The sequence below is a fragment of the Numida meleagris genome, chromosome 19 (genome assembly GCF_002078875.1).
Source record: "Numida meleagris isolate 19003 breed g44 Domestic line chromosome 19, NumMel1.0, whole genome shotgun sequence".
NCBI lineage: Eukaryota > Metazoa > Chordata > Aves > Galliformes > Numididae > Numida > Numida meleagris.
In genome coordinates, this window is record NC_034427.1 from 12,025,629 (window position 1) to 12,053,256 (window position 27,628).

The 27,628-nt window shown below is 44.3% G+C and overlaps 2 protein-coding genes and 1 long non-coding RNA gene across 3 annotated transcripts in view; 2 read left to right on the top strand and 1 right to left on the bottom strand.

Annotated features, from left to right (window-relative positions):
- On the top strand, positions 211 to 13,195 carry LOC110408358. Its single transcript, XR_002444295.1, has 4 exons — positions 211 to 253; positions 329 to 434; positions 10,722 to 10,794; positions 11,491 to 13,195. It is a non-coding gene; the product is annotated as an uncharacterized LOC110408358 (long non-coding RNA).
- MC3R (melanocortin 3 receptor) lies at positions 3,156 to 9,866 on the bottom strand. The gene has a single exon (XM_021416984.1). The coding sequence runs from the start codon at positions 5,177 to 5,179 to the stop codon at positions 4,202 to 4,204; it is 978 nt and encodes a 325-aa protein (XP_021272659.1). The 5' UTR covers positions 5,180 to 9,866; the 3' UTR covers positions 3,156 to 4,201.
- The window catches only part of LOC110408217 (formin-I-like), a 29,101-nt gene continuing 20,782 nt past the window's right edge, over positions 19,310 to 27,628 (top strand). Inside the window, exons 1-2 of the mRNA XM_021416785.1 lie at positions 19,310 to 19,805; positions 27,108 to 27,212. Of these exons, the coding sequence (XP_021272460.1) occupies positions 19,770 to 19,805; positions 27,108 to 27,212 (141 nt within the window). The 5' untranslated portion in view covers positions 19,310 to 19,769. The remainder of the gene's footprint in view (positions 19,806 to 27,107; positions 27,213 to 27,628) is intronic.

Genomic DNA, 27,628 nt, shown 5'->3' on the forward strand with positions numbered 1-27,628 from the left:
TAAGCATCATATCAGCATAACAGAAAATATTAAATACACTTTGATCACCTGTAGCAGAAATGCTGAGTCAGGGCCTGAAGCAGTGATGGAGCAGCTGGTGGGCAGGCAGGGCCAGCCCAGGGGAGCTCAGGTGCATGCAATGACCAGAAGGGCTGGAGCCAGGATCCACCCCTTCCCAGGCCTCATTTAAGGGTTGGCAGTGGAGGTGAGGGGATCTTGTTGGAGTTCCCTGCATATCTGAGGCCTTTTGAAGGTAAGTAGTGTTTTTCCTTTCTTTTCATGCTCTTGGTTGTTGCATTTGAGCAAACCCTCACTTGCTGCAATCCAGGACCTTGCTGCTTTGCTGTTGTTGCTGCGCTTTCCATTGTGTTGCATCACTGTCCCAGAATGTGGAGGTGTGCTCTCTTCTGGTGCAAGCAAAGCCATGTGAATGAGTGAGTAATGAGTAGATCTATTTTTGTCATCAGTGTTTTCAGAATGCTGTGAATATTATAGGAATCTGCCTTAATCCTTCAAAGCCCTTGTCTCAAGTCATCCTGATAACATATGTATTTTTGGGCTTGTGTTCTGCTCTATTGACTAATATGGTGTTGCACAAATGCTAAATCCATCATGTTCTGTTCTTTATGGCTTTTGTGTAAGAGATGCTTTTAACCCACTAGCAAGATACAAACTTCCATGTGTCATGGAAGTTCAGGTCTACTTTGCACATTGCAGGATCAATGAATGTGATGGAAATGCACATTCTGCTCAAATGCTGGTGCTAGGAGGAAGGTTCTGTGTTGGCAACCTGCTTGGGACTGACTCTAAAACCACTGTATCCTATGAGAGTACAATTAAGCACAGTCCCGAGTTACAACTTAAATTGCAAATGAAATGTATAACGACTATGAAGATGTAGTGGATGATTATGAAAATGGGATTTGCAGCAAGTTTTCCTATGCTTGTTTATTCTGGGGGGGGGGGGAGGAAAACAAACATTTTAAGCAAGTAGGAAGAATAAAAATTGCTTGTCTTCCAAGCAGAATGAAAGCATTGAAGTTTTTGTCTTTGGAGGAAATTCAGTACAACTTATTTTTGTCCATCCTTTGAAGTCTGACCTGAGCTGTGACATCATTCCAGCCCAGCCAAAAACCACAGTGACACATGCAGCTGTGATGCTGCACTGCTCTGTGTAATGAGCTTACTCTGTGCAAAAGGGGCTTCACTTGCAGCTCTAGCATGGGGAACCTGCTTTATCTTCCTTGCTCCATGCCTCTGGTCATTTAATGTCCTTTATGAAAACTTAAAAAACAGGGCTCTATTTTAATGCCTTAACTCTGACAGTCAAGATATTTGTACCAGTGGGCCAAGCAGTGACCTTGGCTTACTGCAGAATTTTGTGTCTGGACTTTGGTATTTAGTCATTAGGACAAATACTTTCAGTGGTAAAATATTTAGACACTTATTGATGGGAAAAATTGCATGTTCAGTGTTAATATTATATCAAAGAGGCAAGGCTGGCTGTAATTTGTAGAACGTGCTGTGTTGGGTTGACTTAGTGAATTACTGGTGCTCCTGAGAATTCAGATATTTGTCGGAATATGAGTTTTCTCAAATCTTTGAGCAAATAACAGTCCAAAAGGAAAGCACAGTGCTCATGAACCGATTTCTGTGCACAGAAATGAAATCAATAAATCCATACTAACGGCATCTTTAAATGGAGATGATACTACCTCTGCTATTTCTTGCTCTACTCAAAGGGAAACAGCAAACATCTTGTGAACCCCCCCCCCCCCCAACCACCCCTGTGTGGCTCCTGCAGGGAGGAGCTGCACCTTTGGTGCCCAGTGCTGGGAGCCATGGGAGAGGTGCTGGAGGGGTTTGCAGGCTCTTTGTAGCATGTCCCCATGTGGGGTGGAGGAGCTCCCTCTCTCATTCATTTCTCAGTGGCCAGTACACGTGGTGAGGAGGCTTTTCCAGCGTTAAACTCAAGGTCTAGCTTTGTGAACCAGACTACATGGACTGTGGTTGGAGATGGGGATGTGGTGTGGTAATCCAAGAAAAGCAAACAGGATTCTGAGTGATGCCTTCAGATTGTTTAATTCAACGGATCTTTTATTTCGCTTAAATGTGCAGCACAGTATGAATCGAAGTCTCATCTAAAATTGTGTTTAAAATGAGAAATAAGACATGAGGTACAATAAGAGCTAAATACACAATAACCTGAGGCTGAATATCATGGCAAACCATGCTCTGCAGAATTAAGGTACGTAATGCAACAGTGGGTAGGGATTTTTACAGGTAGGTACAGTTTTGCACAGCAAGAAAAGGTCTGTTGAGACGTCCCGTGCTGATTTCAGCTCATCTTAATGTACCACATCTGCTATTGCAAAAGACAGAGCCAACAAAACAGATCTTACTACTGCCCAGCTGTGATTTGTGAGATGCAGACATGAGCTGAGAGCACTCAGCTTGAGCTTCCTGGCTGGTTGTTGGGATTTTCTCTGGTCACTACCTGAACCGTGGCAGAAATGCCACCCGTGCCTGTTCTGCTATGTGCCCAAAGGACCTTGGTGTGGTGGTTTTTTTAAAATTCTTTTATTTTTAAGTTTATTCATGAAGTTAGGTGCACGGTGGAACAGTGGGTATGTTGGGGAGGTGGAAGACTGGGGAATGGGTTTATGGGAGGAGATGGGAACTTTGGGTGCAATCAGAGTGCAAGGGAAATGGTGAACATGAGGTTGGTTTGGGCTGATGAGCAGAATGGGGTCAGAGTAAAGGGAGAGATGGTTCTTGACCCTATGAAAATGACACACTCAACAGGATTAGGATGTTAGCATGCTCCCTGCATATGTTGTAGGATTCTCAGAATAAAATACATTCAAACAAATGCCCTAGGACAGTGTTTGGAAACAGTGGGACGTCTTTCCTGTGGACAGTGAGAGCTGGGGTCTGGAGCCAGCAGGAAAATCCCATCAGCCAGGGGCTGGGCTGGACCGTGTTGTGTGAATGCAGAACTGGAGGCAGGAAGGACTGGGAGGCTCTGGTCTGCAAGACTGACAAGGAGAGCCCCAGAAATATCAACTTAGCAATTCCACCAAAAGGAAGCAATGAAAGAAAGACTTCAATCAAATGAAAGCTTTTAGCTGTTTGAAAGCAATTGACTTTGTTTTCCTGAGGGTTTCAGGCAACTGCCCTTACTAGAAGCAAGAGATCAGAAAGCTGCTAAGCAGACTTTAACATGGCTTAGAGTTCTCTTAGTGTGGCACTGCGATGACAGTGATACAGCCTGTACATTGTGTTACACACCAATCATGTCTGCTTTTGCTCAGTTACAGTATGCTACTTGACTGCCTCTTACATGGTTTCTTCCTATAAGAAGCAGGGGAAAACACTAAACTATTGTAGCTGAAGTTGCGTGCTTTGCATGCCACCAACTTGCACATGTAAATGACTGCAAAGAACACGTTGCTTACTTGATTTCAATGCAGGAGTTTTGCTCCACTGATGTCAGGTTAAAGCTCTTTAAAAACAGACTGACCCAGGACATACACATCTCAGTGCATAGGAGCCACAGCTGCCTGTCAGCAGGTACCTCACTTAGCTACATGCCTGCTTCCAAAGAGCCCGTGTAGCTTTAACACCAATACTTTGGTGCTGGGGACTGTTTGCTTTCATCCTTTTAAGGCTTTTCTTGGTTTGCTTTATAGCATGCAGCACAAATATCAGTCTGTTCCTTTATTAAAAGGTGGAGACATCAGAGCAAAGCAGTTCCCTATCGGTGTTTTGATTCGTCTTGCACGGGAACAGCTTTCTGGAGAGGTTACTAATGGAATCTTTTAGGGAACACTGACTTCACTAATAGAGGCACAGAGATAAAGCAACAGGTGCAAATGGAGGAGAGAGACAGAATGTTATTCCTTTCTCTGTAGGGTAACGCTCACTTTCAGGATTCTTTTTTCCTCATTTCACACTTTTTCATCTACTTAGCAAGCTGCTTTGGATTTCATTTTGTTACAGCCATTTCAATAGCTTCAATTATTTAGCTGAATCTTTTTCATCTTGAAGTATAAATCAAGGCATTAAACAGAAGTTATTTATTTTCCTGTGCCCTTTCTTCAAGCAGGGCTTCTAAAATGAAGCTGCTGTGTATCCACATCCACGTACGCATTCATCACCTACTGTATGCATCCTCTGCTCCCCACACAAAGCCAGGTGTTCACAGCACACACTGCCCCACGCTCATGCCATAGCAGCAACACACAATTTCTTTGAAAGTCTTTCTCATCTCCAGGCTCCGGAAAGCGTAAATGAGCGGATCGATTACCGAGTTGCACATTATCAAGACCAGATAAGTATTAAAGTGTGAAGTGTAGCAGACGCAGTATGGATTCATCGGGCAAGAAATGATGAGAATGAGGTGAAGGAAGAAAGGTGCCCAGCACACGATGAAGACGCCCAGCAGGATGGTGATGGTGACTGCGCCCTTCATGCAGGTCCGCTGGGAGGGCACCCCGTCCACCGGGAGGGCTGCGATCCGCTTCACGTGCAGGCGTGCGAACAAGAACATGTGAACGTAAAGGGAGGCCATGAGAAACAGCATGGTAAAGAACATGGTGATGAGACAGACAATGACAGTTTTGCTTTCCGAGTAGGCAATGAATATGATGCCGCAGATGATGCAGGCAATCCAAATGAGCACAATGAGGGTTAAAGCTTTCTTCACAGTCATGATACTGTGGTAACGGAGAGCGTAGAAAATAGTTATGTACCTGTCAATGGCTATGACCAAGAGGTTGCAAATGGAGGCTACCAAAGAAATGCATATCATTGAGTCAAAAACATTGTCCATGTGCTGAATGAAGTGGTCATCAATGATCAGATAGCCGCTGCTCAGGATCGCGATCATGACGGTCTCCAAGGCGTTCGACATGCTCACTAACATGTCTGCCACAGCCAAGCTACAGAGGAAGAAGTACATGGGAGAATGTAGGTTTCCGTTCTTCAGCACTGCGAGAATGACGAGGATGTTTTCCAGCAGGCTGACGATCCCTAAAGTCAAGAAGACCTCAGCCTTTATGAAGACCTGCTCGCAGAATCCATCACTGCTCCTGTTGTTGAGAATTGAGTCGTTGAAGTCCTCAGTGACATTAAGCAGCACAGGCTGAAATGAAAAGGCAAAGCGTGTGGTGTTCATCGTCAGCTGAGTTTGCAAGAGATAGCAGAGCCGGCAGAGCAAAGGTTAAAAAATGAAGAAAAGAAAAAGGGGGGGAGAAGACAGGGAAAGAAAAAAGCAAAAGGAAAAACAATTCCTTCCGAGTTGTTGCAATGCACGTGGGGTGGAATCGAGCAGGGGCTTTTGTTAGACACTTCTGCAAGTAGAAACTTTAAAAAGAAAAACCTTCATTTACAGTGAGCTTCGTGCCAGTCACGGGCTGCTCCTCTGCCTCGGGAGGAAGCGAGCTTGAAATCGAGCAGCGAGCCGCTTCCTCCGGAGGGAGAAGCCCCGCAGCACGCTGCCGGATCCGCGGCTGCCGGCCGGGCTGCTGCAGCTCGGGGCTTCGATGGCAAGAAAGGTAAAACAACCACGAAAAAAAAAAACAACAAACAACTCCGAGGGATTTATACACGTGTGAGAAGAAAACCAACTCCTACTCGAGCCTCCGCGCGGAGCTGCGGCCACTGGCGAGCGGGCAGCCCGCTGAGTGACAGCGCGGCTCGGGGCGGTGCAGCCCGCCTGGCGCCCCCTGCTGGCCAACGCCGCGCTGCGCGTTCCCGTCCGTCCCCCACACTCGAGGGGCATCGCCGCCCGGCGCAGCTCGGTGCCCGCTCTCGGCAGCCGGGGGCGAGCAGGGCAGCTGGGTGCTGTGCTCTGCTCCTGCCCCGGAGCCCGAAGCGGGTGCGGGCAGCGTGTCCCCCGGGGATGTTCTGGTCTCCCCCGGCTCTGCTCCTCAGCGTTACGGACAGCCAGCTGAAGGCGGGCTGCGTTGCTGGGGTGCGGGTAGAAACAGTTTGCCTGTGGTAGAGCTGCTGAGATGCTCTGCGGGCTGTCATTAGCTACACGTGTTGGTTGCGGCAGAGGCAAGCTCTCCGGGAGGTAATTTCTTGCCTCCAGATGGTTTGGATTCGGGGTTGGTTTGTTTATTTTGGTTCCTAGATTTGCTCACAAATCAAGCAAAGCGCAGATGTGTGTCTCTGGCTCTTGCTAGTTGAATCTGTGGGGCTTTTCTCTTCCCCCCCCTCCTCAGCTTCAGAAGCATACTATGTTATATAGGCAGCAAGGGGTTATTCCAGGTGGGCCGGAGCTCAAGCTGCTCACTGAACAAGTTATCTGGAAGTTAATTTGTAGCTGAATTCACTTCTCAAACAATCTCTGGTAGTCCTATCTTCAAGGACAGGGTTCTTCAAGTTCAATTGCCTCTTTTATTCTTCTATATTAACCTATTGTTCCGTTCATGAGAACGGAAATGTAATGTTGGTCTGGTTTCCTTGGAAGCATGTCCAGCGGCGTGAAGTATGCCTGTCTTCTGACTTCTTTGCACTGGAGCTTTGTCATCATCCCCTAAATCTCCGCGAAGTCCTTTTTTTTTTCTTTTTAAACTCAGAGTACGTGGCTATGTGGGACTGCTCTGATATCAGGCCTCTTTAAACAAAGATTCTTCTAGTAATGCTCGTGGGCAGTTCAGCTGAGCTCAGAGCTATGGGATGGATTGGTCTGAGCTAGCACAGTGCTCTGTTTGCCTCCAGTCCTTCAGCCCTTGCACCCTTGGGCACCTGTGCCAGATGAGCTCCCCAGCTCGGTACATCTACTGGAGAAAGAAATTCCATTTCCATGTGTCCTGTCAAAGTATCTCCCTAAATTCACAGAGAGATGTTTCAAAGGAAATAATTTAAAACAAGAAAATATCTCTCCTAATCCTCTAATCCCTCGGTAGGGGAAAAATATTCCCTCTGTAGAGTACAGCAGTTACAGGTTTATGCCTACAGCAGCTGTTTTTATTTTGTGCAGTCAAACTCAGGTGTTTCTCTCTTGAACTGATGGATTAGGCTGAAGACAGCGGTTTCAAGATACAGTGACTCTCACTGCAAAGCAGGACAGGACATAACCAAGGACAGAACTTGAAATGAAGTAGGGTCTCGTGCAGTGGCAGTTGGAGGCTGTATGCTCCTGGGGTGAGGGCAGGATGGGAGGCACAGCTCCCATTTGTGGGGAAAAGCACCCACCACTGGGGCAGAGTCCTCCTGGGCTTGGCTCTGGGTCGCCCGCTGGTGTAAGGGCACTTATGTTGTAGGTACCCACGAGCAAACCAATTCCCAGCAGTGTTTTGCAATCTGAACTCCAGTCCTGTCTTCCCCATCTGGTTGGACGCAGCGATGGACTGCACTGCTATTGGTAGAAATTCAAAATTAAAAAAAAGTCGTCACTTCATTTAAAATGCAAAACCAGATTTGAGTCATGATTAGTATAAAGCACGTGTGAATCATCGTATACGATGTATTGTTTTGAGTATCATGGTTTGATCCATAAACAGCCACATAAACAGCCACTAGCTGGAGAAATGACTCAAGGGCAGGAAAAAAGCAGTGGAGCTTGCAGCTGGATTTTCTTCAAGGGAAACCTTGCAGGCATTGTTGACAGTGACTTCTTTCTTCTAGAAACACCTATTGCTTTGTTTAATAATAAAGCAAACACAAAAAAACCAACAGAACAAAACTTTTGATTAAAAGGAGTTCAATTACATCCAGGAGAAGGAATACAGGAATTGTGAAAGGAAGCAGAAGAGCAAAGGAGGCTTTGCTAAATCCAGTCCTGAGAGCCTGACCAGGGGCAGAGGTGCACAGGGAGTATCCAGACTGACTGAGCATGACCTATAATGCATGTCTCTCTTCTTTGTTTCATAGTGCTTCAGCCTAGGCCAAACATTTATTTTTCAGGTTTTGCTCTGTAAATATCAGCTCCAAAATGCCCCATCACCCCGTTTCAAAAGGCTGCTGCAGATTTCCCCATCTTTCAGCTGAACCTGACAATAGGAAGTCACTAAATATATTTCATCATGATTTTGTGAATTCGTCTGACAGCGGGAATCAAGCTGCCATTTGCACTGAGATGCAATTTAAAGGGGAAATTGGATGTTATATATCAAAATGGATTAATGGCACTATTAGCTTTACCATAAACACTAAAAAGTGGGGGCTTGAGCATCATGGATCTGTTTGCAGGCTCAAACCGACTCTAAGGCCTTTGCAAAAATTGGCAGAAGCTGCATTTGCACAAGGCAGAGACATCTTAGGCCTTGTCTTCAGAAGGTGTGAGGGGGCTGTTCTGCTCAGCTGTCCAATTCTACTGCTTTTGCAGAGATAATTATTGGTCATGTCCGTTGCAGTGCAAAATAGGCTAATATTCACCACTGTGTTGCAGTGGATTTGCATCCTGGCAATCACCACGTTATTTCTGAGCAGAGGCAACTTATTACAATGTACTAAAATGGTGGTAATCTTTTGTATTTTTGGTCCTCTAGATAGCAAAGTCTAGTTGTCTTGGCTAAAGAAACACATCCACAGCAATAGCTGCAACTCGAGACATACAGATTGGAATGGCATTTGGTTTAGCTCCTTTCCCTCCACAAAACACACTGGATGAGATCTGTGTGGGTGGGTCCAGTGGGAAGTAATGCAGGTTGTGTGGGGCTGCTCAGGATTTTGGATCTTTGGACGTTGCTGGGTCGAGTTGAGCCATGGGACAGCAGGATGCTTCACTGCAATGCTGTGAATGCACAGAAAGTGTCACCTCCTATTTGACATCAGTGAATGAAGTACCCTTCATGCCTTTAGTCCTGGGCTCTGCAGCCCATGAGGAGCGTTATATTTCTTGGCCTTGTCTCCAAGCGCGGTGAGAGTACGTAGATTTGGCACCCAGGGAGCAGTGTCATGGTTCTGCTGCGTTCTTGTCTCCTCCCTGAACTTGAACAACGATATTTTTGAATCTCCTGGTGTGCTGAAGGAGAGAAGCCCTGGTTCTCCATCCCCTTAGTTGCTATGCAACTGTCATCTGCACTCTGCTTTGGCTGTGATTCCACCTTCCATCAGGTGGCAGCTGGGGCTGCAGGTCAGAGAATGGCTGCGTGGGAATGGAGAGCACCTCGAGCAGCACCAAGCTCAGCTCTCCACTCGGTCAGCTGTCAGTGATTATTTTTTCATCTTTCTCATACCTCATTCTCTCAACATGCAGCCCCAAACACTCCAATTGTACTGTTCCTTGCAGATGGAAAGTAATTTGTGTTTCACCAATGGCTTTGGTTTGGGTAGGTTGTGCTATTAGTAATGATCAGGTATGTGGTCAGAAATCTCTGGTTTTGACATCTAGAACTACACTTCTCCTTTTCTGATGAAAGTCCATATTTGTTAATATTTCTCATGGCAAACGTTTACACAAAGAGAAGTTACAGAGGGAAGGGTGGTTTTTGTATTTGACCTTGTGTTTTAACCAGTAGGGCTGAACCTCCTATACCCTGATTCTGAATACTGCAGCATTCCTCAATCTCCAGTGAGATTTGCTGAAGGTGGATTTTGTGTATGGGATTTGTGGTCTCGGTCAGCTGGACATGGGATTCCTTAGGAGGGTCCGTGTGCATCCTCCCTCAGATGTCAGGGTACATCCCCCAGGCCCACAGAAACGTGGACATCAGATGGACGGGGATGTTTCTTACAGAGGAGGCTTTCCCTCCAGCCCCTTATCTCATCATTTGACCCTAACATAACTCCCTTTCTTGGACAGAAGGCTGTAAATAAGGTGATGTCAGCACAATTAATGGAATGTTGGCTGTGATGAAGCTGATGAGAGAGGTTTGGTTGTTCAAACCATAGGCAGAAACAAACTGCTCTCTTCGGAAGAAACCTCAGCCATGTTTTATAAAGCAGTTGATATTTAAGGTTTCTTTTTTGTTGTATGCTGTTATTACCCAACTGTTCATTAGCTAAACTATTTAATCCTCAGAGAAACATAAAGAGAAGGTGATATTTACTGCTAAGGAGGGATAATGGAATTTTCCAAACAAATTTCCCTTGTGAGGTTGTGCAAGTGAAAAACCTCATTTAACGCTTGCTGTGACATTCATGCTGATCAGTGTGTTTAATTTTGCTTAATTTTCCCTCGCTTTCCATACCAGTTTGTGACAGACCAAACTGGAAATGTTAAAGGGAATTACAAAATAATGCACAGACATATGCCCTTCTGCAGCAGGTAATGACTCCTTCCCTGCTGCCCCGAGCAGCCACAAGAATGAGGATGACTGAAATTCTCTTAAAGACCTCTCCTCACTTCTACTCTATATAGAAAGGACTTGGATAAAAATATTTTATCTTAGCAAAACAGAGGCGGTGTACACCGGTTTTGAATTCTGCGCACGTTTCTGGAGTCCCCGTTGTGTTACAGGCTTCCATTTGGAGATATCTGTGTTCACGTGCCTGAAGTCGCTGCCTGGGCACTTCACGGTGGTTGCCCAGCTCTGCAGTGCCATACAGTGATTCTCTGCTGAACTGCTGCCTCAGTAGAGGTTTAGCTGTTGGTAACAGAACACGTGACAAATGCATTGCACTGAACTTCTGATCTTGTTCACCTGTTGCATGGTGACCTTGGTTCAAGAAAAAAAAAAAGCAGTTTAATATTTTCACTGAAGCCATGAAGGTATCACTGGTTACTATAAATAGCAGAAATTTGGTTTGGGGTCTCTTGCTTTCAGGTGATCAGACTCCAACAAAGCTGGAAATAGGGGCCTTGCAGAATCTGGCAAAGTGACATTCAGTGACTGCACTGTCAGTACTCAGATGATTGCTTTCCACTAAAATTCTGGATTTTTTTCATGAATGTCGTAGAGTAACAGCTTTGAAAAAACATCCTCGGTACTGTCATTCACAGACTGCTGAATCAGATGTAGAGTTGGAAGGATATCACTTTTGTTCTTCCAAGAAGTTGTAGTTTCTTCATTTTTTCAGTCAAGTTCATCGCTCTTAGTTGCTTTACAGCCTGGGGCTTGCTGTTGTCTGTGATGAGGGTGAGTCTGAGCTGAGCTGTGTGTATCACATTACTGAAGAGATTTTCAAATTGCAAGAGCATCCTCACCTGATCCCACCCATGGAGACCCTGCTACAGGAGAGTGTTTGCATCTGTTTGGAGTGGGCTCACTCTGTTTCCATTCAGCCCTGGCTGGAGCAAGGAGCAGGCTGCCAGCCTTTGTGGTTAGTGAGGAAAAGAGACAGCTAGTAGTGATTGCAATGAAGTGGCTTTCAGATGATTATTTTATCATTTCGGCCAATTAGCAGGTTAATTTAACCAGACTCAACTTTTGGACATTATACACGATTTTCCTTCTCATCCGCGTACAAAAGGAGACAAAGCAGACCTGATTGCGAAACACTTAGCAGCACCTGCGGGTGCTTTGTCGTGTTCAATGGACTTTAAGTGCTTCAGATTAATAGTACTGAGCATCAGTTTTGTCCTCTCTTGTACAGGTTGAAAGACAAGCAGGCGTGATTGAGCCAGCTGCATTCTGCTATTCAGCTCCATCGGTGCCAAGAGTCCCTGGAGTATTTCCGTTGTCTCTCTGGAAAACATTGCAGCCTTTGTCTTCATCAATCTCCTTGTCCCGCTGTGCTGGGGCTGAGCAGTATGGTACCTTTGGCTGCCCAAACCCTGATCAGCTAATGCAGCTGGCTGCCCTCTCTCCAGGCCCTGCAGGTGACCGTAGGGCTTTGGATACAGACAGGGTTCAACGAGGATTTTACTGAGATGTCAGGTGCTGTGGATGGGTGATACTGGGAGAGATGCGGAGAATGCCTCCATCTGTTGCTGTGCTTGGAGCCCTGCGTTGCTTCCTTCTAGATTAAATACACATATAAGGACAGAAAAAAAAAAAATAGATCAGAAAACCAACAGTTTTTTTTCTGCTACTATTACTGGTTGAGTGCTAGGGATGCACTGCGTGCTGGACCTGCTCTCAGCCACTCCCAGGCCTGCTGAAATACCAGCTGTGGGCTGCTGAAAATCATCTGTACTTGTGCAGCTGCCTGTCTGAAGACTGCAAAAGAAACATCATTGGCAGAGAAAAAGGAAAAAAAAAAGAGGAAAAAGAAACTCTGGGGTAAAAAAAAGTCCCAACAAAAAATTGTTGACATGGTTTTTCATTAAGTTCTCATTTCAGAGTACGGGACTTCCCTGAAATCAGTGAGCATGCCCATGAGCTGGGTAGTTTCCTCTTTCTGGCTCTGGATGAGAGTTCCCAAACTGTTTCTCGCACAAAGAACACATCCCTTAATTTTAATTACCAGTTAAACCTAACTTTTACCTTGTTAATTTGGTCCGAATCTCTTTTGTTCTGTTCTTTTGGTCTTCGGCAGATGTGACCTTAATACCATCCTATGGCTGTAAATAGAAACTCATCTTCAATGTATTTATCCACATTGCTCTTTGGAAATCATTTCCAGAACAGAGTGAGACGACCTTTAGTTAGTACTTATGATTTAGCTGTAACTAGGACTAGTAAAATCCTATGTGCCCATTTATTAAACCACCTCCGCAGGTACAATCATACTGGTGCCCTTCACCCTTCAAAAAATAAAATGAGATTGAAATGAGGGAGTTAGAACATCTCCCTCCTCCAGGTTCTGAAATCTGCAGTATAAGCTGCATGTTGCTAGTCAGACCTTGCTGTGTAAGTGTGGAATATTTGCTGTTAGAAACAGAATCTTCTTGATTTGGAAAGCCAAGCAGAGTTCGAAAGCAAATATGATTTGTGAAACCTGGTGTCCATCTGTCATTGAAGGCAGGAGTGATGCCTCGTTAGGCTCACAGCATTTCTTGTTCTTCCTTTTTCTTCCCAAGGTTATTTGCACGTCTTTCTTTGTATTTATTGACGTATAGCGAGGTGTTTCTGAACAGTGCATTTTCCCACTTAGCACAAGAAAATAAGCTGACATTTAAGTTTTCGTTTGTACCGAATGTTGTTTTGATAAGAAAGGTACCGTCGTGGAAAGGTTACATCCCTCTCCCATTCCCTTTCCCATCTTACTTAACTTCTGATGGCAGAAATAATGAGATTTCCTCGGAATTCACCAAGGACGCTTTTGTGGACAGATTAGAATCTCCTGAAGATGCTCTGCAACTTTGCTGTTCTGGGCTCGGGGAATGGAGGGGACATAACCCCAGGTGAAGGCTGACCCTGGCTTTATATATATAAATAATATGTATATATTGTGTATATATATACATATATATATGTATATATATATAGTATATGTATATATATATTAACATGTATAGGCATACAATATATAATCTAGATACTATAATACACAATAATGTATTCAATATATTACATAGTAAACATTACATATATAATTATAACTACGTGTGTAAGTACTAGAGATGAACAATACATATATCTGCTTTTACTAAGGATTTTTTTTAATGTGTACGGGTGATGCCTTTCTTCCTCCAAACAATCCTGGCCTGGGAGATTTTGTGGGCTGTCTGGGGGCACCATGTGTGGACAGGGCCCAGGGATCTGTCACTGCTATAGATGCATGGAGGTTTATTACGCCCATACCCGGTGAGTTATCATTCCTTTTTGGTTAATTAGATACCGAAGCAGGAGGGGGAATGAAATACTTCCAGCATTCTGCAGTGGATATAATGAGATTATGTGACTGTCTCAAATCTAGGATGCCTAATTCCTGTATATTAAACACAGGATAGTTCATTGCAAATTTAATTCTTCTTTCCCACTCTCTGAGGTCTCGCTCCACAAAAAGAACAGAATGAATCACGCTGAGGCTGCCAGCCCCAGCTTCCAGTTCTGTTCTCTGTAGGCCCCATCCGTGGACAGCTGGACAAGTGTCTTTCTTGGAATCTGTTTCTTAATTTTGATGTCTGAATACCTCCAAGTTCTTCCCCTTGCTCTTTCTGCCACCCAGGAAATAGTCTGATGATAAATAACTCAGTGACACTGAGGTTGAAATTTCAAAAAGCTCTTAGCAATAACCTGTGTCACAGGCAAACATGGGCAGCTAAGGTTTCTAAATAACAGCTATGGCTGAAAATACAGAAAAGAGAGTAGCTGAGTGCTCCTCACATTGTAAAGTATAGGATAATAGCAAATGCTTCCTGCAGGGAAAATCAGCAGGGCAGAATCTGGACTTAGCCAGGTTTGGTTTTCTGTTGGTGCTGCACAAGACCGTGCCTGCAGGCCAGCTTGCCTGAGGATTTTGTTTCAAAGGCAGAGCCAAAAGAAGCTTCTTTCTTCTCAAGAAGAAACATTTAAATTAAATTCCTCGTTTGAACATCAACTTTGTTTACAGTTTTTAAAAGCCAGGGTCTAGGCACGTGGCTTGTGTTTGCTGAGGTGAGTGGTGTGCCCACTGTTCAGAAAATCTGTGCTTGCAACTGCACTTGCTAAAGTTCACATGATTCACTGCAGTGTATACCTGTATATCATCGAATATACTTGCACGTATGGACTGGGGCATAGTCTTTAATGAGAGCTTGGTTTTTGCAGCCTCCCAGTCTAAAGCCTGCAGCAGGATTGTGTGTATGATGGTCAGCCATGTGTGCAGCTTCAGCACTTGTCCCTCCTGTGCCCCCCAAACCCCCCTTCCCACCAGCTGCTGGGTGTTCTGCACGCAGCCAGTTCGGAGTTTACAGCTCGGGACAATTAAACCCAGCTTTAGAGCTTTTTGTTTTAAACTTTGTTGCTAGTCCACTTTTCTTGCCAGCCTGAGATTAGGGTAGTGTCTGGTGCCACCTTGTGTCATAGAGGAGTAATAGAGAGCAGGATTTAAACGATTTCTTAATTTGGAATCCAGTGTTTTTTTTAGCTTACTTAGCTTTAGGATTTATCACCCAGCATTAACAAGGCAAGGCAAACTGACATTGAGGATTTAGCACAAAGTACACTGTAGGCAGATGAAAAATGCGGTACAGTGGGGATGTGAGTAGTGTCACTAAGGTCAGCCAAGCAAGCAGGCGTGGGCAGCAGCACGGCCCGATGGGACCCACCAACACGAGACGGGGAACCAACACTGGGTGGCAGCGGGGAGCCCCGCTCGGGCATTGCCAGTGTTACTGCTCCTTGCACGCCCTGTGGTGATGGCAGAAAATGGCTCGAGACAAAGATCTGTTATTTTCAGAAATGCGTGGGTTATGTCTTTTTCTTTCCCCCTTCCCTCTCCTTGTGGTGACAGTGGACTGCTATCGGAGGCAAGAGTGACAAACAAAGAGAATATTTGCTTTTACAAAACAGGCAAATGACCCCACGAAACAAACCCCAAAGGCCCCCTTTGGGCAGCAGGTGTGTGCCTCTTCATTTCAATGAACAGATACATCACCTCTGTCTCCCTGTTCCTGGGTTTCTTCCACCACTGATGCAAAGAGCAAGAAGAAGAGCACAGAAAAGTTGCGGAGCTTGCTGTGCTCATAATCCAATTAACTTCTCCAAGAACACCTGTCTCTTGGGTTTGGTTTCCAAGTCACAGTGATGAGGTGAGCAGCAGCCAGCTGCCCTGTTCTGGCAGACCTGCTCACACAGTGCACAGCTCACAGCCTGCTCCCACTGCCCCCAGGAGGGTGCCACACCAGCTGTTCATTTTTCCGTATGGAAAGATGTCGTTTCAACTTCCAGCTTAAGGAATGTACACGGACCCAGGAGAAACGAAGCAGTATTTTATAACATTGTGCCCCTGGCTGGAGGTTTGATGGGGGAGAATAGAGCAGAGCCAACGTTTGTGTGCGGGCTGTGTGCTGAGCATCACTAGATGTCACTCTCGAGTTGAATTTAGCTTCACGGACTTGCACGCCTGTCAGTTTTCATTTAAAATTATTAATCTTCCATTCATCTCCCCACCTCCTTTATTTTCTTGCATTTAATGCACAGGGGATCTCGGTTCAGGGCAGCATCATCTGTTGTGCATAAATATTTTCCTTGCTTTAAAGCAGGATCAGAATCGGGTCAAATAGAAATACCTGAAACTTGCAGCGCCATCAGTTTCTGCGCTAGGTTCTCACTGGGGAAGGAAGAAAGGATAAAAACCAAAACAAAAAAACACTCAAAAAAGGGTTTCCTCCTAAAATGATAGTTAGTTTTCCAGTTTTATCCAGTACTTCCTGGTACAGTCACTCCGTCCATTACGTCAAATGAAGAGGAGAATGTACTCCCACTATCATGCCAGACGGGTTCCTTACTCTGTATCTCATGCAGTTCCTTGCTGCACCCATTAACCTAGTCCATGAAATGAGATCTGTAACTGCAGTATGCTTCCTTTGGAGCAGACACTCTACTGGTTCTGGCACTTGCAGCCTTTTCTTCCATTCTTCTGATTTCCTTTCGGAAATGGAATTCTTCTCTATTCAATTACTTGTATTTTCCCCCAATTCGTTTTTTGCAGTTTACCACTGACACTTCTCCTCACCTCACTGCCTTCCCATTAACATCCCTGGTGCACTCGCTGTTGTTTGAGGTCAAACCCCACTTTACATCATGCAGGCATCAGAAGCTGCAGTTTCCTCTTTTTCCAACACCATTCCAAAGAAAAAGAAAGAACAAATCTCTTTATAGAAGGTAGGTTTGGGCAGTGATTTTGAGGTGAAACAATTTCCAGGGAAGGGCTTTGTTTCTCAGCTCTATTTTGTGAGGGCATTCCAGCTTTGCTGAAACATTTCTGCTTAAGAGAGAAGCAAAAATGTTTCTATAAATTCATGCTTTTTTATCAGAAAAAAAATCTTTAAAAAAAAGAAATCATTTCAATATATTGAAGGCGGAGTAATTTTTCAGCACGAGATGACTTATTTCATGATGTCCTTTTGTATTTACAAATGTTAAAGAAAATCCTTTAATGAGACAAAAAATGGACACAGGCAGTTTTGGACTTCTGCCTTTTAAAGGAATGTTCTGAGTTGACCAAAGCGCATTTGTCTCAGAATTAATTTTGCAGTTCCACGAAGCCACAGAATGAGCTCAGATGGTGTTATGCCCAGTGTGCTACTGGAAAACTCATGGGGATGTTTCAGAAGGTGGGAAGGAGCTATCTGATTTTTGGCATGCGAAGTCGTGCCCAGGGCTACGGGGTCCCACTGACCCTGAGAAGGTCATCACCCTCAGTGAGAGCTGAGCTGATGCAAACCCGGAGCTGACAAGGAGGTTCACACCTCGAGCTTGGGGGGGGAAGCTAAGGAAGCACAGAAAAAAATGCTCAGAGCATCTCTAAATCTGAGATAAGTGAGCTGTGTTTGTAGATGAAAAGCCCAAAGAACGCACTGGAGGAGGGGGAGCAGCCTCAGGGGTCGCGGCCGAAGTTGCTCCTGCTTGGCGGCCAACACGCAGCAAAGTACCAAAAAAGAGGGAAAGGGGATACAAAAGCATCTTTGACATCGGCTTTTTTCCTATTGCCAGATATGTTCATGTGGCTCTGAAGTAGCACAGGCGCTGCTGGTGCAACGTGTGAGCTCGGCGCCTTGGTCAGGCAGCACGCAGCTGCATTGCTCTTCCCTGTTGGTTCAAGACCCTTTTCTGCACTTCATTCCTCCTCACTGGAGAGCGGTTTGTTTAAGGAAAGGATTTTCCCCCGTGTTTGCTGCAAAACTCCATCCTGGCATATGTTTGAATCAATTAACTTAGAAGAAAGAAAGAAAATTACACCGGAGCCTTTATTAAAGAAAGGTGTAATTAATGACTTCAGATTAATTGAAAATGTTTGCTCTGAAAGCAGCAGTTGAGCTCTGTTCTGATTAACTGCTCGCTTGGGCACTTTGTAACCTCGCAGAAAGCGCTGTTCAGCAGAGAGCAGAGGGAGAAAGACCACCTGGTACCTCTGCAGAAGCTTTAGGAAAGAATCGTGTCATTTCCCCATCCTACAATGTCCTACACTGCCATAATCCCATCATATAAAACAAGTTCCTCGATTCTTTCATTGCAAAAGAAAATGATGGTTCCTCAAGGGCTGAGGACTCAGAGGGGGAATAGGCCGATATCACCGATTTCATTCTGGGCGAATTAGTTGCTATTTTATTTTAACCAAATGACTTCAGATAGCTGTCAAAGAATCATGCTTCCCATGATTTCACTTCCCAGTTTAGTGGAAAATTTTGAATCTGTCACGCATGGCATAAAACAGTCAGAAATGAAAGCACTAGAGGAACAGACAGTCCTTTACGAAATGTTTCTGTAGAAGATCTGGACGTAGCCCTGCTACATTCTTGCCCTTTGTTAAGCTAACGTTCTTTCAGAGGATAGGACATATTTTTTTAATTAGTTCAAATGTTTAAAAATGGTTTCCATTACCATATATTGACCTTTCTTTTCATTTGCATTTCTTTAAGTAATTGTGGGAAAATCGATTCCTAATCCCTTCCCTCCCACACATTCACTGCTGTGGTCTCTCTGGGTCCATCTACAGCTGACAGAACACGTGAGCTTGCAGGACCTCCCTCTCTGTGCAGGTGATGCTGTGTGGCTGCCAAACCCTGCTCTTAGGCACAAGTCTCTGGCTCGCTGGGTGCCTGCCTACAAGTCCAACGCGCTGTCAGCAGCTCGCTTCTGGCTGCAGCCCCGCTTCGTGCTGCCCGCCCTTGCCTCCTTGGCAGCGCTGCCTCCTGGGTGAGCTCTGATAAAAGAGATGCAAAGGGTCTGTCCCTGTCAGCTGGAAGAGCACGCGGGCCGTGCGCTGGCGGGGCGGTGCTGGGAGCAGCCTTGGCTCCATGAGCGGCCTCTTGGCGGCCTCTTCTGAACGGAGCATCTCAACTTCCTCTCCTCCTACTTGCAAAATTATTTCTAGCACGGTGCAGAAAAGCTGAAATGAGACCCGTCATTAAAACAAAACTTCTTTTTTCAGTTCCTTACACAATTCTCAGCGTAGAATTTGCAAGAAATGTATGTATATACATATGATTTTCCTTTTTGCCTACCTTTGGAGCAGAAGGAATTCTGAACTGTGGGGAATCTCTCTCTCAGCTGTACTGAGTCAGAGTTTTTAATCTCTGAATTAATTTTCCTGTTTCTTGTGTCTGGATAGAAGTCACCACGTACAGGTGGGGAAACAATGTGCATTTTGTCTGTACCTGCTAACCAACATCTGTCAGATGTGCGGTGAGATTTCAGGAACACCTTGCTGATAATTCACTCTTGCAATCACTAGATTTTCTCCTCCAATACAGATTACAAAGGCAGAGTTTAAAATGCTGCTGATTTTTTACGGCAATCTTGTAAGAGAATGTGCAGGTGTGTTTGTGCTTTGATCCAACGTGCACGTACTCGTGCTGGAGTGTGAAGACGTACTCTAACGGTGGCTGCTGTGCGCAGAGATATGGCTGTGAAGATTGAGCTTTGTATTTGCAGTTCCTCAGGCAAACTCTTTTACACTGAGCGTGGAATTTGTTTTGGTAACGAACGTGTTGGTTTGTTCAGATGGATCCAACTTGCAGCAATGGATCATAACGTTAGCGTTCATGGCTCAGCGACTTCAGGAAGTCTCTGGAACATAAATATCGGTTCAAGAAAAGCAAACAACTTCTACTTTTTTGTCTTTTCACAGAGCTGCCACGAGGAAGCAAAGCATCGTTATTGTTTCTTTCAGTTCTCAGCATAAAAGGAAGTAAGGCTTAATAAAAACTCTGGGCTGCAAGATTTCATGAGAGAGGCAGAGAAAAAAGAGGAGGAGAGCAGTGCTGGGGAAAAGCAGGTGCGATTAATGAATAGTTTGTAGCCCAATGGGATGCTGGTGAAACAAACAGAATTTTCACAGCCATGGATAACACCAGAACACAAGATGCTTTTTCACAGGTAAAGGCAGAAACGGTGATGGCTCGTGTGGAAGTGCTCTTTGTTGTGCGTAAGGGGTGAGATGGAGACTGAGAATGTCTTTGTATTTTGTTGCAGTAGATTGTTTAATGTAACTGGTTATGATGTGGTATGAGCTTAGACAGGTTTAATAGATCAGAAAGTGTTTGCAGATGGTGGCTACAAAACAATGTGTTTTTGGACTGGGCACGTTTGCAGTGTGCAAGGCTTTTCTTCTATGAAAAGGGGACAAAGGGAGAAAACCAGTCTTTCTACAGCTGTTAGAGAGGATTTATTAATACTATATATTATCTGCACTAAGAATTTCCATAAGATAATTGGAGATGGAAAAAAAGTGTTTTGTATTGTAGGCAAATGCAGTTCTTGATAAGCATACCTGTATTTTATAAGATCAATATGCTAGAACTGAATATATATCCGCTTGCAGCACTGCTGAATTTGTCTGAGTGTTCCTGCAAGATTTATTGCCTTTGTAGCATTCTGCTAGGAAAGTCTGATACCTGGAGAAATAAATGGTGGAAAATTCCCTTTTCACTGGGAAAGCTGATAGCATGTACTGGCAGAGAGTCCCTGGAGTAAAGAGCAATTGGTGGAAGGAATGGGTGTGTTGTGTGTAGGCTGAAGGTGTGATGGAGTGCTTGGTTCTGAGCAAGTACCCAGCGTGGCTTGGCTTGCAGTTCCTGCATGCTTTGAGCAGAATGGGAGAGCTGAGAATCCTGTCCTGTTTGCATGATCCCACTTTTCACGGAGAAGTGTGAGATGTTCACGGAAAGATTTGTGAGGTGAGGCTCTAGGCAAAGCCAGGGCGACTGCATAAATGAGAACAAAGCCTTTTTATTGCTCCTGGGGTTCTCACAGAGGAAAAAGGGCACAGGCTGCATTTCTGCATTTGGTTCCCTCCCTGTACTATCAACATTTATGGCTTTTGAAAATTTTGTAGAGAACAGTGTAATAGGTCATACAAAAACTGAGTCATCCGGCTTGACAGATATTAGTGGTTTCACCTGAAGTAATATCAACTGAAATGTAATAAAATTGCATGTCCCAGCTGGCACTGTTCATTATACTGACATGCAGAGGGACGAGGGTCTGTTTGGAGAAGCTGTTGGTGACAGTGGGGCTGAAAGGACACAGGTCCAGTCCCAAAGTGTTTTCTCTTTCCTCACTATCTATGCACCCACGTGTTTACTGCTTAGCACTCATATGCACAGCCTGAGGTGCAGCTTACAAATCATTGCTCTTATTTCTTACTTTAGGTACTGCTAGGGAGGTCGGGGCAGGAAATGGCCAAATATTTGCTACCAGAAAGGGCTTACATGAGTGAGAATCAGAGAACAGGAAACCATAACCAGGTGGTGCTACTTTTTCCTTTCCTTCCCTCCCCACTGCTCACAATAAAGCACATGTGCAAAGCTGAGGTTGTACATTCACCAAAATATTTGCAAAGCTGAACTGAGCCTGAGAAAAATGTCTGAAGATTTTTTGTGAAATCTTTTTAAAATTGGATTATATGTCTTCCTGAGACTTCTCGTCTAAGTCTTCTGAGGGCTCATAGTACCATGGAACAGTTGTCTGCCCTTCAGCTTTTCCACTCCACTTTGCTTAATCAACCACTTTAAAGTGCTCCATCCCCACGGTTTTCCCATCCAATTCTTGTTAGACTTTTAGTTAAGGGCCACTTCTCTTAGATGATCTTTTCTTTTTCAGGTCTTTTCCAAGGTAGCTTAAAGCAGATTTTCACTGGAGATATATGTATATACATCAAAGGATCAATTCCATTTAGATAAGGATTCCATAGCTTCTGAATTAGTTCATAGATGTGTACCCAGGCTCAGGAGGTGCTCCTGTAGTTTTGGAGATGAGCTATTTTCATTGGATGACAAAAATGAAATCTGATTTTCTCCGGACCTTGTAGGGCTTCAAAACACTTCTCTGCCCCACTGGGTGCTCAGTCCCACTGGGCTGTGGGTCGGGAGCAATCTGCTCCCTGCTGTGGCAGTGTCGGTCGGAGCAGAGGACTTGTGAGGGAGCTCAGCTTCCTTGGTTCCACTGTTGTTTTGAACTGAATGTTTGTAGGTTCTGCAGAACTACCAGATGACATGTGCTGCATAGGTGCATCCTTCGTTGAGGCTGCATTTATACTTAAAAACAGAATCTAAAACACCTGTGTGGAAATCAGAGTTCACTATTCCTTCACCCATCTAAAATCCCCTCAGAACTCAGGAATGTCTGCCTCTCGTGTCAGGCAAGATCAGCAGGCCCAGTCTGAGTGCCCATTGAGACCCACTGCAACTCTTCTCACCTTCATGTCCAAGTCTGCGTATTGAACAAACAGGACCTCTAGTCTATCACCAGGTCATTAGTGAGAACATCAAGCAGCACAAAATGAAGTCAGCCTCCTGCTCACCACTCAATATGTGCTGTGTTGTTCCACAGTGAAACTCTGGTAATTACTTTCTGAGCGTGGTTTCCTGACAGGTTCCAAGTGCTGCTGGAGCAGGAGGGCCCTGCGGACAACGTGCAGGCCTGGTTGGTGGGGAATGAGCGGGATTCACCAGAGGGATTGCTTTGTCAGACCTATAAAATATCAGATTTTCTGAGGGGACCTGAAGAAATGTTTACGCATTGGGATTCTTTGATATAGTGAAATCTTTTGGAAGAAGGCAGAACAGTTAGTTTGTATTGCACGCTGTGCTGCGCATGTTTCACTAGGCTCTGGTTCATATTCTAGATTCCTACATATTTTTGAGGCTAGCTCTTTAGGATTTTTTTTTTTTTACGATACTTAATCACTATGTAATATGCATAATATAATAAATAGAATCAAAATATGTTTGAGCTCCTTCAGCTCCTACTGGAAGTGGCAGAATTTCCAGTGTTTCCAGGGAAATCAAGCTACTATTTGATTAATACCTTCCTTGAATAAATGTTGACAGATATTATTCAGGCAGCTCTAGATCCGAACAAATAATGCAAAAGATTATTACAGATGCATAATTTATTTGATGAATAGCAGCACTGTTTGACAAATAACATTAGTCTGTTGCTATGACTGGCTACAAAAGAGGGTATTGCCACATAAGAATATCACATCTGTCATCTTTATTGATATTTCATGGAAATTACAAGTGAGGGTTTTTCAGATGTCCTCACTTGTAGGAGACAGCCACTCCCCCGCAAACATATGGGACCACATGGTACGTTTTGGGCCAAGTTTGAACGTGGTGAAAGTGAATCTGTTAGGAGGTGAAAGTTGATAACACCAGACTGAAACTCTTAAGGCAACCCAGATTATGTCTGCTGTCTTTAAAATCATGTAAATGACACTTTCAACATGCAGGCAGTGCTCTACGTGAGATTGTGAAGGAGGCAAATGTCCACAGTAAATTAAACCAGTGCCTTTGATTTAAAAAGGAAAAAAAAACAACCCATTTTCTTCAGAGTCACAGCTCAGAGAAGGAAGCTGCTACTTGAAATTTCATAAGAGGTCCATCACTGCATCGTATCCTGGCACTTACTAAGTTTCTCCACTGTATTTGGTTTGCAAAAGTGATGTGTACTGTAGCTGGAAGGCACTGAGAGAGCAGAAGGCCCCCAGAAGGCTTTACCTCTAAGCCTCTTCAACCTGCTTTTGTAGATGAAAACCCAATTCTGTTATTAAATTCTATGTTTAAAAACCTGAACTTCATAATGAACGGAAATATTACTCTATGCTGGATTAAAAAAAAACCTCACGCATGTGTGTTGAAGCTGCACATTTCTTGTGTGGACAGATGGCTTTCAGTCAGATGCACGCCAAGAAATTCATGAGACCTCTGTAAAGAAATACGTAGTCACAACTTGGTTGTTCCCCCCTTGGTCTGAGTGCCCTTGGCTCTTGGAGGGCTGATCCTGGTGGTGCTGAAGGAGTGCTGCTTCTGTGCAGTGCAGTGGAGGGGCACGTGGCACAGCAGGAGCCACAGCTGGTTTGGCTCCTACTCCTAGTAACAAGCAGAACAGAATGTTTAACACTGTTAATGTTTAATAAGGACAAGTGTAACGAATGCTTAGCAATAGCAATGAAAAGCTTGCCTGGATTTGAATGGAAATATCTCCTCGTTTGTACACAGAGCAGGATTTCTGCATGACTTGGCTTTGCTGTCATGGGAAGTGATAGATCTCGGTGCATGTTAGCTATGATCTTCACCTAAGTAAGCCCAAAATAAGGTCTCACTGAGTCGTGTTGCTATTTGCAATAATTGCGATCCTACGTGCATGTAGCTGACTGACAGTTGTATTTCTCGCTCTGCATGTCCGTGGGTGTTTGGGCACACATTCCAGGAGACTTTCTACATTAGATCATGACTGTCATATTATTATGATTCAGGAAGGATGGCCCACAGAATAAGAATAAGCTGAGTAAAAGTCACGTAGCTCACATTGCTCTGTAGGTAATGGAGAAAAAGAGGCAGGTCTTACGTGTGCTGAGTTGCCACCTAGAGGTGCCCAGGGGTCTGTGCTGAGTGCAGAGGAGTCACAGTGACCCCCTGGTCAGCTGGGGGAGGTGAGCTGGTGTGTGTATGAGAGTGAGCGTAGGAACAGGCATGGGAGGATATCAACTTGTCCTATGCCTGAGCGGTTTCCCACGCTCTGCATGACTTCTGCAGATCTGCTCAATCAGCTGTAAACGACTCCTCGCAGTATGGCTTTAACCCCACCTTCTTGGCTGGTGCTTGGAAGATATGGAGACCTTTCTCAAGTCTTTACCGAAATATTTGCCATGGGATTCAGACTACGTGAAGCACCGTACCTCTTAGGGCCTCTGTGAGGTGAGGAATGGCAGGAAGCCCTGGAAGGGGTCAATTAAGTACTGCAAGGGCAGCTGCCCAAGAATAAGCCAGAAATCTCTTATCTTGCCACTAAACACATTTTATGCTGTATTTGGGCCAACAAATGAACACTTGACCCTGCAGAGTAATGGATGTGCAAAGAATTCCTGGAGCCCCACACTTTTCCTTCAATTGTGGGCACTGATTTTTCTCTTGAACCAGCTGAGTGGCCATACTGAATTTTGGGTGGGTGATGAAAATTTAATCTGTTTAAAACAAAATTCTTTAACCTGGCAGGCAAATGAACATAGTGTTAATGCAAGCTCATGTATTTCCTTAACGTGAATGTTTTATAACAAAGTAATTTTCCTTTTCCAAGTCTTATTTTTACCTAACCTTGTATAAAAATGTTCTGTTTGGTTGCACCAGTCACATTCTATTAGGCGATACAGCACGATCTGACTTAGTGGCATTTCGGTGGATAATTTGACAAAACTTATTTCTTTTCAACAAAAAAAAATATCGAAAATAAGCACAAAAATGAGCATTACAAAAATTGTGACGTGCTGAAAGAAAAGCCCTGCAGACACAGAGCGATAAAGGTCAGGATCTGTTACTCAAGGCTCTCCGCAAGTAAAATACCGCGCTAACACGTGGCTGCCAAAACCCGAGCAAGCCCGACAGATTTCTGACAAGCAATTCTGACTGATCTCATAAGCTGGAAAGTGCCTTTATTTTTGCCTCTGTCGTCTTTTGAAGTGTCCCCCCCCTTCCCCCCGTCGCTTACAGATGTGCAGAGAGAGCTAACAGACGAACAGAGACAGCAAAACAACAAGGTCCTGTTAAAAATAACCTGTACCAAACACTGCGTTTTGTGCGCTCTCTGGGGAGTGCATTAACTGCCAGCAGTCACATTCACCAACCCACCTTCCTGAGTCTGCAATGCACAGAAGGATTTACTTCTCTTTTGCAAACATTTCTCTTCATGTGTTATTAGGAAAATTAAGAAACGTTCCCTGTTGTTTCCAAGTCTTAAGCAGAACTTCATTCTAGTGTGAAGGAGACTTCGGTGAATGTCAGCACAAAGAAGAATTGAGTAGAGCTAAGAATGCACTAATTTCTGCAAAAAATACCACCCAACTTTATACCAGGAATTGCAATCCTGTATAAATTGGATCTTGCACTTTAAAGCTGGCAAAATTTAGCCCTAAGGAAACTTTAGTTTCCAACTCAGATATATCCATATTCTTGCTTGATTACATAGAGCCTGTTCAGTGGGGAATTATCTTGTTAAGATCTAATCACTTACAGTGTAGGTGTGGGGTAAATATATGGCCTTTTAAAATTCAAATACAGAATGTGGAGGCCATTGTAGGAACCTTGTGTGCCTCAGCACGTACAAAGGAATCACCAGACAGCTTCTGGGGATGCTGTTCATATGGGAGACCCCATTTGGAAGAGTTTTAAGAGGTTGATTTGAAATAAAGCTTTTACTGTAGTAGCTTATCTTCTGGTGCCAAGGCCACTCTCCAGAGAGGTAGGAAACATCATATGTTGTAGGTAATTGAGTATTGTAGATAACCCACAGGATAAAAGAACCACAGGTGTCTGGGCTGAACCTGAGGGCATCTTCTGGAATAAGCAATAGCTGCAAGGATTTAGGCCATGGGGCGGTGCATGACTTTCTGCGTTTTCAGAAGCTCCTGCACCAGCCTGGCATACGCACCTTCCAGGATCCCTGTTCTGCTCCTGTTCAGGAACAGACATAGCAGTGGGGAACATTTTGGTCTGTGGTATTCCTTCTGAAAATGGCTGTGAAAGAGCTTTCACAGTGCGAGTGACTGCAATCCTGGGCACCTGGTTAGTCTGCTGTCCATTTCTCAGCTCTGGTTTGGCATAACTGTCTCCACCCAGTTCATTTTAGAGTAACATAGAGTAGTATGCGTAAGCCTATTGAAAGTGCAACGTCTATTTTTTGAGCAAAAGAAAGGGGAATTGTAATGTCTGCTTGTTAACATATTTAGGTAAGTTCATGTCACGGCTGTACCTGGTAGCAGATACCAATTTCTCCCCTTTTCATCTTGGAAATTTCGAATGGTCTGATTTTGCTTTCATGTTCTTTGTATGCAGTTCTTTACGCTAAGGGTAAGACACTGGCAAGCATGCAGAATTGATGTTTTCACTTCTTCCCTGATTTTCTATCTCAAAAGATTTCCTCCTGGCAATTCTGTCTCCAGATATTACCACCCATCCTCTAAAATTGTAAAGGCCCCTGTGTATTTGATATTTTGTGGACTCTCACCAGGTTTCAAAGGGAGATTATTTTTACTGGGTAGGTTGTGGATAGAATATAAAATACGAATGAAATTGTAATTTTATGGACAACAGTGCAGCTGTGTCTATTACAAGCAGTCTGTATCCTCAATAGCCAGATGAAAAAGCGGACTCTAAAAACATCTGATTGACTTTTCTCCAGTTAAGCCAGGAAAAAATCCTCAAAATTATGAACATGGTGAAAAATAAGGAAGTGAGCATTGAAGGAGCTTTGCATCTGGCACAGAAAGAAGCGTATACCGATAAGGTAAGGTCACTCTTTGATTCATTTTGCAAGACATTCAAATGTACAAGCATGTTCTGCAAAGCCTGGTTGAATGTTATGAGCATGTCTGTCCTGCTCTCAAGGCTGCAGTTGCCATTTGTGCAAGCACTCCAGTTTATGACCAAATGTGTCTGGCTAAAATCTGCTGCCACAGTCAGGTTACCTGTGCCCTACCCCATGGACGTCTTGTATAGATGCTGTGGTTACTTTCATGGCATTACCTGGATGAAGTAGTTTTAATCTACACCAGACGTGTCCACAGGAGCTTTATTATCCCCTGAATAGTAGTTCTGTACATTAATAAGTCAGCCTTGTATTCCTTTATTTATTCTCAGTCCAGTGTTTCTCTCGTTGTAATCTCCCTCCACCATCACCACAGATGGGTGATAAGAACTAAG

What these genes read in the sequence shown, in the direction of transcription:
- MC3R (XM_021416984.1), bottom strand. Translation starts at nt 5,179, where the DNA reads ATGAACACCACACGCTTTGCCTTTTCATTTCAGCCTGTGCTGCTTAAT.